We start from the raw sequence: 9,327 nt of genomic DNA on the forward strand, positions 1-9,327 counted from the left end.
TCCTTAATGGGGGAGGGGGGTGGAGTGTGGGGGTTGGGGGGTTTGAGGGACAGGAAGAACTAGGAAAACTCGTTCACTGGGATATTTCACAGTCTGTAATGGCTTATGTTTGGTAAGTACTACTCCTTCCCCAAACATACAGACTCAGTTGGCTCTGCTTCTCTTTCCTTCCTCCACCAAAGAATTCAGTTCAAAACTCTGGTCTTCCAGTTTGCTTTTTCCTGATAAACTCTACTGGATAACTCATCCTTCTCTGTCATCGTCTTTCTTCATCATCATCAACCTCCATTTTTTTTTTTTTTTTTTTTTGGTGAGGAAGATCAGCCCTGAGCTAACATCCACGCCAATCCTCCTCTTTTTGCCTAGGAAGACCAGGCCTGGGCTAACATCCGTGCCCATCTTCCTCTATTTTATATGGGAGGCCCCACAGCGTGGCTTGACAAGTGGTGCATCGGTGTGCGCCTGGGATCCGAACCTGCGAACCAGGGGGCACTAAAGTGGAGCGTGGGCACTTAACCACTGCGCCACCGGGCGGGACCCCATCATCAGCCTCTTTTAGGAGCTGAGAATCTAGAAGGGAGACTATTGAAAAAAAATCAAGAACAATGACATCTCCAAAGGATCTCGGCGTTGGTAATATTAATGCAGGTACTAAATGTGCATTATAGACGTTACACACGTATCTCTTATAGGGTAAGGGACCCAGCAGAGAGGAAGTGTTCATAAATCATCAACGAATACATCGGTTCTCTCAGTACTCATTTTCTCTTGCTTACACTTTAGCAATCAGTACTCATTTACATGTAGTGTAGCAAGTGTTCTGGGACTTTTTTCCTACGTATTTCTGTGTTTCCTGTTTCCTATGTGTCTATTTCCTCTGTATCTATATTTCCTATGTTTCTATGTTTCTACTTCTTACAAGAAGTAGAAAGTTCATTAAGTACTAGCGATCAGTAAATGCTGACCAATAGGAACCTGAGTCGCATAATTCAATCCCTCACCTGAATCCTAAGCTTATAAAGAGACAGCACTGGATGGTGGGAGGAGCTTCGAACCTGAGTCTGGACAGAGGAGCCGGGTTCTAGTCCCAGCTCAATTTATTATTAATCTGTGGATTGCAGATAGTAACATTAAGCCTCACTACTCACGGGTTCTGCCAGCCTCAAATAGAATAGCCTTGAATCGCTTTCCAAAGGCCCTAACAATGCTTTCTAGCTGTTAAAAAGCACGTTTTATATGTACTGACATGTAAAGATGTCAGAGATACATGAATGATTGTTATAGTCTTCCTGTAGATTTTAATTGTTTTAAAGAGAGAAAAACAAGATACACTAAGTAAAAAAAAAAAAAAGTTGCAGAACAGCATGAATGGTATGATTCAATTTTTATTAAAAAACACAAAAACTAATATTAAATCTGTGAAATAGACTTCAAACATTTAACAGTGGTATGAAGAGCAGGATTAAGGGAGCCTGTCATTTTTTACATTTTATATTTCTGTATGTATATATATGTATTTATATTGGTAATATATTTATATACCAATATAAATATATGTATTTTAATGTATAAACATATTTACATTCAAATATTTATATTAACTATGTATTTCTGTATTTGCATTTGCATATTTTACAATGAGCCCATATAACTTTATTGTAAAAAAATACTTAAAGCAAATGTGAAGTCTTTTTATAATATTAGATCTGATCCCAAGCATGACAAACTTTTGTTTGTTTTATAATTCTATTCTGTGGTTCTGTGGGGAAGTGGTGGCAAAAAAATAATAAAAGGGACAGGGAGAACCACAGGATTGGGGTGAGGGGAAGAGTGCGGGGGAATGGAACCTAGACCAGCCAAAGGGCCGTGGCCACTAGCTGGGAACAGGCCCCTCCCCTCCCTGAGCAGGGACTGAATTTCCAGGAAGAGATCATCCTCCAGGGCTCAGAACCCGCTACTGTCCTCGGGCCTCAATCCTCCTGCCTTCCTGTCCATTAGCTCCTGGTTCCTTGGGATGTTTCAGCTCTCAGGATCACTTAAAAGTTCCAAATCAAATAATCATGTGTCCAGCTGGATAGAAAGTCAGAAAATCAGGAGCCTCTTAGTGCAAGATGGTGGTGTGTATCGAGTCTGACACCAAGCTGACCTTCCCACTTGACGAAGAGGAAATGAGTTCAAGTGGAACCTACTGACACCCTACTCAGCTGCTCACATACGCCAAAGAAGAAGGCCTCTCAGAGAGCTTGATCCTTCTGTCTGGGCCAGGACCAAGGAAAAACACTGCTGGGAATTACCCAACCACTGGGATGTGTTGGAAAGTTCTACACCACATTACAGCCCCATCTGCTCATTCTCACACCCAAATCCAGATAGGCTCAGCTGGATTGAAAAAGTTAAAAAATAAAATCTAAAAGCAAACACGTAGTGCTTACACTGTGGGCCAAATACTGTTCTAAGCACTTAAATACAGAAATGTGTTTAATCCTCACAACAGCCCTGTGGGGTAGGAACTATACTGCCATCCCCGTTTTACATGTGAGGAAACTGAGGCACAGATTTGAACCCAAGCAGTCAGGCTCTGGCTTCATGCTCTAAACCAGCTCCCTATGCTGCATCTCAGCAGAGTGTCATGAGCAGCATTTTGCAGGCAGTGTGCCTGTGGTGAACCAATCCCTCAATGACCCATTCGGACAGATACTCAAAAGTAGACCAGATGGCCTAGGGTGAATGCTCCCACTCTCTTGCCCTTCTCCAGGGACAGGGCTTGGGGTGAGGGAGCAGGGCTAGAGGGGGAAAGGCACAGGTGGAGGCCCAGGGGACACAGGCAGTAAATGTCATAGAAGGGGCACTGGGCTGGCAGCAAGAGGCAAGCTTTAGTCTCGACTTTGCCGTTCATGTGCTACATGCCCTTTCTTTAGGTGGATTGTCCTCTTGGGCAAAAAAATTCCACCAGCGTCTACTAATGCATGGCATATAGTAGGTGCTCAATAAAAATATATTTAAGGCCGAATGGACAACCTCTACAATGTGTTCCAGCTCTCAACACCCTGTGAGTCTGACAGGAAAGCACCCTCCCCACTCTATCTGCCACCAGCCCCTTTGAAGAAAGCTCAGCGGGGATGAAGCTAAAGGAACCTCATTAGTCTGTCTCTCTCTATGCCCCTGTTTCCTCATCACTGAGGAATGTGGGGCCCTGTCATGTTTCCATCAGTAAATAATTACTGTCATCCAAAACAACAAACTATTAACTAGGCTCTAGACTCTAGTCTAACAGACTTCCCAAATGGGCAGCTCTTGAAAAGCCAGCCGGTCTCTCCAGACATCTACTGAGCACAGCCATGGGCAAAGCACCCACTTGTGTATATATACAGGGGAGACAAAGGCGAATAAGACACTTTATTCAAGGAAATCATAGTATGGTAGAGAGAAAGTCTACAAACAACTATAAAATATCTCTAGGTCCAGCTCAACAGGGTAGAAAGAGGAAGTGGAGTTATTGCAACAGACTCTGTCTTAGCATCAAGATGGGGGAAGGAAAAGATATCTGTTTTTCCAAACTTAACCACAACTTCTATTCCCTGCAGCCTGGGTGGGGGAACGTGTTTTTTCCTGCTGAGTAGGGACCTAAGACCACTACCCACTCCTCCCCCTCAGACTCCCCCCTGCCGAAGCCCATCCATGCTGCATTCCTCCAGCACCAGCTGATGTTCTCTCCACACAGGTTGAGACTTGCAGGTCTTGGAATGTCTTGCATGTGGGACCCAAGGAAAGGTCTTCAATCCCTTTCCAGAACAGGTGGGTCCCCCATGCCCATCTCAAGCACATTCCAGGACCCACCCTTGAGCCTACCGTCCCTCCATCCCCACCCTTCTTAAAGCTGGTTCGGCTTCCCCTGAGAAGCCCAGGTTATGGTGGGAGGAAGAAAGGCAGATACAATCAAAAGTGAGGCAGGGAGGGGCCCACAGAACTGGCGTTCCCATTGGTACTGTTCCCTGCCCTGATGGCTCCCTCACCCTCACTCAGGCTGGGTGCGGAAGAGTCAGGTACAGACAAGCTGTCCCAGTCCCTTAGCCATTCACTGCTCTCTCCCCTTGGCAGCCCTTCACTTAGGTTTCATGCAAGGATACAGGACCTGGTGGGCCCAGCTGATGCTGGACAAATGGTGCATTCATAGCCACTGAGGCAGAAGGCAGGTGGCATGCATGTGCTGAGCTGAAAGCTTGTTCCTGCAGGAAGGCCCTGGATTTGCCCCAAGGGGTCGTCATAGAAGCAGCCCAAGCCCCTGGACTCTTTGCTCAGTGGCTTGGGCATTTACCCCACATGCTCTAGAGACTGTCTCATCTTGGATGTGGAGCAAAAGTTTTGCTTGGCAACTGGGGATGCTACCAGTCCCCAGGGTAACGAGCTATGGAGGAACTAGGAGCCTCAGGCATTTCCCACCCATTTCTGCTGAAAGGCAATTAAACAGCTCTCAGTTTATGCTGGAGATAGTCTTAGAGAGGCTAGACACATAAGCCTTCTGCTGGTAACCCCATCTCTATCCTCAAAACCTCCAGCAGCCCACTCACCAGAAGCTACTGAGGTGGGTAGAGGTGAGGATGCGTAAATCAAATCAATGATCAATTTAAAGTGTTTATTTGTAAATGGAAAGGAGAGAGGGAGTAACACACAGAGGCAACTTTTGGCATCTTCTTTCCAGGCCATCACCCTCATGTGCTCCCCAACCCAAAGCACTGGCAGGAGGGGGCCCCAGGACAGGCTGAGGGGCCAGATAGTTACAAAGTCAGTCACAGAGATATCTGTACAATCCTGGAGAGGTGGGATTCAAGAGTCCATCCCAGCCCCCTTGTTCTGGAACAGGGTTAGAGCTCAGGGGCATAGGGCTCCCCAGTGGGTGAGGGCACCCACAGCTCAGTGTCATGCCTTACCACAGTGAAGAGCCCCACCACTGCCAGTAGAGCCATCACCATGACAGCAGAGCAGATACTGAACATGTTCTGAGTGCCCGTTTTGCGATCACTGTCATGGAGGACTAGGAGCCCCAGGCAGGCGAGTAAGTGCAGGGGCACACGAAACCAGTTGAGTACACCAGCTTGCTCTGTCTCAGGGATCACTTTTCTCCGGAGGAAGCTCATGCTGGGAAAATATAGCCCACAGGCCAGTTCGATAAGCAGGAAAGCTATGAAGGACTCCACTGGGCTCTCCTGGCCTGGGCTGGTGGAGAAAGTCAACATGAAGAGGGAGAAGACGACGATGAGGACAGCAAGGGAGAGCAGGTGCATGGGCTGAAGGTGGTACCTCTTGGAGGTGGCAATGCGATACAGGGAAGAGCCGAGCAGGCTGGCTGCCATGAAGCTGGAGAAGATTATGCCCAGCGGGGCCCCGTGTGGGTCCAACACAGGTGTCCAGAGGAAGACAAAGATGAAGATGACACTCTCAAACAGGGCCTGTATGGTGCCTAGCAGCAGCACACGGCGGTCCGACAGGAGGCAGCGCAGGCCCCCAGCACAGGTCCTTGAGAAGGCACGCTGTCGATCGTAGTTCTCGCCCCAGCTGTGAAGGGCCAAGGCCCCAGTCAGAGCCAAGAGAGGGATGGCGGCCAGAAAGGGCGCTACAGGCCCCAGCCCCACCCAGCAGGCCACAGCCTCAGCAGCCACACCTGCCACTACAGCCAGCACATGGTTCCAGAAGGCAGCTCGGGCAAAGGTAGCTGGGATCCACTCAGCAGGGAAGTCGTGCCGTTCCACATGCTCATGGATGTACCAGGCCTCGAAGGCGGAGAAGAGCAGGGCTGTGGACAGCCCACCAAGTGCTCGTCCCACCAGCAGCACAAAATAGTCCTGAGAGAGTTTGGTTAAGCAGCATAAGGAGTAAGTGAGGGAGAAGAGGACACAAGACTTCTTGCGACCCAGCCAATCCACCAGAGAGGAGGCCACCAGTCCAAAGAGGACTGTGGACGCAAGGCCACAGACATAGAGGATGGCAATCTGACCCTCTAGGAAGTGGTAATGCTGATAGAGTTTATAGAGGTAGGGGGCCTGGAGCCAGTCAGCTGCCAGGGCCAGGAAGTAGACCTGATAGAAGTCCAGTTGAAACCGAAGGAAGGAGGGATTGCTGCAGGCCCTTCCAGGGGGTTTAGCCCGGCATCTTGACAGTTCCAACCCCAGGCAGGAGGCCAGGAGGACCACAAAGGCAAGGTAGGCAGTCACCAGCATGGCCAGTCCCCGGACGACCTGGAGAGAAAAGGGGGGTTCAGAGTCACATCCATTGCCCAGGTAGCACTGTCAAGGGGCTGGGTGCCTCAGCAGAAGGCAGCTCCACCCCACCCCCCTGCCAACTGCACTTCCCCACCCCTCAATTCCACTCCCGGAGCTCAGACCGGAGGGACCAGTTGGGTGGGTGGGAGGAGTGGCCCGCCAGAGCGGTCGTCTAGGACACTGTGGGGCAGGGAGGGGTAAGAAGAGAGCAGAGAAGACGGAGCATTCGCTCTACCCTTGCTTGGCATAGCAAAGCGAGTCCCTTCAATAATCCCAGCCCCCCAAGCTAAGGGGCTGCTTCCCTCTTCTACAGCAGCTTCTGCACACTTCCTTCTACTACCTCCCATCCTCCCTGGAGAGCCCGTTTTTGCCTAATGTCTCCTCATCCGTTCCGTGCATCCCTCCCGCCCGCGCGAGCCTTTCGAGTTGATTCAGGGTCACGCGCGTGCATCGCAGATTCCCTCCTCCTCCGGGTCAGCGGCACCCCTACCCTGCGTCCCCTAGCCCCCGCCCAGCGCCCCAGCGCCGTCACACTTGCCCGCGCCGCGCCCAGACGCCGCCTCACCTGCTGCCCCGGTCTGCGGGGACGCTCCGGACACGTCCGGCTCCAGGCCGCCCGGCCGCCCTGCCCGCTCTACCTCCGGCTCCGGCTCCAGCTCGGGTTCCAGCGGCGCGCCCGCCCCTCGCAGGCTGCTTCCGGGAGTCGGAGAGGCCTCTGGCCGCCGCCATCATGGCCCTGTCACGTGACGGGGACACGGCGCTCAAGCCCCGCCCCCGCCCCCGCCTTCTTGCCCCCATCGCGCGCGGAACTCCCGATGCCGGCGCGGGGGCGTCTAGAGGCGGTGGCGGTCACTGCCCCTGCGTCGGCCGGGTTCGCTGCCCTCCGTGACACCTGGTCCTTCGATTCCCGGATACCTGGGGCGCTATCCCGAAATAAAGAGCTATTTTCTCTCTTTGTCCTTGCTGTGGTTTAGAGAGAGCACCTGTGCCCGGGAAGATGCCCGTAGTTCCATAGAGCCGGAGGCTGGAGCTTCCTAAGGAAAGCCGCTGCCCCGAGCCGACACGCGCTCCTCGGTTTCCCTCCCCTCCCTCTGTAGTGACCTCCAGGCCAGAAGTCACTATGGCCCAGACACCTGAGGGAGGCTGTGTGGTGTACGCCGACTTGCAGACGGACTGAGGCTCCAATCCCACCCCTGTCACTTACCAGCTGTGTGGCCTCGGGCAAGCCACATAACTTCTCAGTGTCCCAATTTCTTTGCAGTCATAGAAGAACAGTGCTCAAATAAAAAGGCTAAAGTTCAGCGGCAGTGGAGGGTTGAGAACTTCAGCCCTGGAGGTGAACGCTCACCTTCTGCCGTTTAGGAACTTGTTACCCTGGAAAGGTTCTTTAACCTCTCTCCAGGCATAGTATCATGCCCTTGAAACCCTCCAACGGCTTACCATCTCACTAAGCATAAAAGCCTAAGTCTTTATAATGGCCTACAAAACTCTCTGTCCTCTGTCCTTCTGCTACTTCTCTGACCTCCTCCCATACCGTTCTCCCTCCTACTCCTTCTAATCCATCTATACTGGCTACCACCAGGACCTTTGCACACTGTGCCCTGTGAAGTTCTGGTTCTTCTCCCAGATATCCACATGGTTCCCTCCCTCAGCCCCTCCAGTTCTCTGTTCAAATGTCACCTTATCAGAGAGGTCTTCCTGGGCCATCCTGTTTAAAATACCAACACCACCACTTTCACCACAGTAATCTACCTGTTTTCCTTCCAACTCTCTATTCTCCTTTGCTGTATTTTCTCCATAGCCCTTAACACTACCTGGCACACTATATATTTTACTTATTTACTATCTCTTCTCCTGACAGATTTTTATCTATTTTATTCACTTGTACTCCCAGTACTTGAAACAGTTATTGGTACATAAAAAAATTAAATGAATATTTGGTGAATAAATGAACGAATAAGTTAATCCACGTAAATTACTCTAAAACGTGCTGGCCCATGTTAGCTGGTAACACTTATCAGTTATGTACCTAAGCTCTGTTTTAAGAAGTCCTGGGCCAACTGCTTTGGATGAAATATTTAACTGTCACAACAATGCAGAAGATAGGTACTATTACTATCCTCTGAAGTTGGGAAGGTTAGGTAGCATGCCCAGAGTCACATGGTAAGAGGTAGAGTCAGAACTGGGACCCAGATCTTTCCAATTCCATGCTCATATGGTTTCTGAGAAGGTGAAAAGAGTTCATCCACTTGCACAGGTGATTTATAAATGTTGGTTTTCTTTATACTAAAGCTTGGAGGGTAGAGGATGGGAGAGTCTGGGATAAAATACTTTCTTATGATAAAGTAAACAGCTGAGATTTATATCCTACTAGTTCTCAAGTGCCTTTATCCTAAACTGGCAAACTTGTAGAGAGTAGAAAGGGGTAGTGGTTCCCATGCATTCATCTAGAAACACAAAGACTCAAAAATCATGGTCTTCCCAAGGTCATTCAGTGAGTGAGGGCATGGGGGACCCAAATGCCCTCCATCCCAGTCCTGGACCGAAGGCCCTTGAACTCATGACACCCAGTCTCTCAGTTCTTGGTGGTCTTTTCTTTATGGGTGGACGTCATCCTGAATGAAGGCAGGGAGAGGGACAGGACAGCCTTACATTCTGGCCTTCTGTTTTCCAAGACAGAGGCCAGTTTTGTCCCATTATTGAGTTGCATTTGCTCAGAAGCACCTGACAGAGAGAGACTTACAGCAAGATTACATTATTTGGGGTTATCTTTGTTTATTGTAGGACCTATCCAAAATATGTTAACTCTTTAAGGTTCCCCTGGCCCCTCAGAGCTGTGAAGCACAGCTGGGAAAGGTCCTAACCATGGAAAATGTGCCAGCAGAGGCCTGGAGGGGATCAAGGGCAGCCTATGAGCTGAATCCATCTCTAGGACACTACCCACCTAGTAGAGGGCAGGGGATGCTGGAGTCTGTGTGTGGGAATCACAGGGGAAGTCCTGGCTTTCAGGGCAGGTGGGGAGGATGCTTTGGGAGTTACTAGGAACCATGCTTACCGGAGGAGCATCATT

At 50.1% G+C, this 9,327-nt stretch overlaps 1 protein-coding gene across 2 annotated transcripts; it reads right to left on the minus strand.

The window, feature by feature from the left end:
* Window positions 1-4,619: 4,619 nt before the first annotated feature.
* Window positions 4,620-6,982, minus strand: MFSD5 (major facilitator superfamily domain containing 5). 2 transcript variants are annotated; one of them, XM_058558130.1, is made up of 2 exons: window positions 6,823-6,982; window positions 4,620-6,233 (listed from the first exon to the last, which is right to left on the minus strand). In XM_058558130.1, the coding sequence occupies exon 2, from the start codon at window positions 6,213-6,215 to the stop codon at window positions 4,863-4,865; it is 1,353 nt and encodes a 450-aa protein (XP_058414113.1). In that variant the 5' UTR covers window positions 6,216-6,233; window positions 6,823-6,982; the 3' UTR covers window positions 4,620-4,862. The 2 variants fall into 2 exon arrangements, with proteins under 2 accessions (XP_058414113.1, XP_058414114.1); XM_058558131.1 differs by lacking the exon at window positions 6,823-6,982 and adding an exon at window positions 6,598-6,690.
* Between the last annotated feature and the right edge of the window lie 2,345 nt (window positions 6,983-9,327).

Source organism: Diceros bicornis, chromosome 17, assembly GCF_020826845.1.
Source record: "Diceros bicornis minor isolate mBicDic1 chromosome 17, mDicBic1.mat.cur, whole genome shotgun sequence".
Taxonomy (NCBI): Eukaryota; Metazoa; Chordata; class Mammalia; order Perissodactyla; family Rhinocerotidae; genus Diceros; species Diceros bicornis.

What these genes read in the sequence shown, in the direction of transcription:
- MFSD5 (XM_058558130.1), bottom strand. Translation starts at nt 6,215, where the DNA reads ATGCTGGTGACTGCCTACCTTGCCTTTGTGGTCCTCCTGGCCTCCTGC.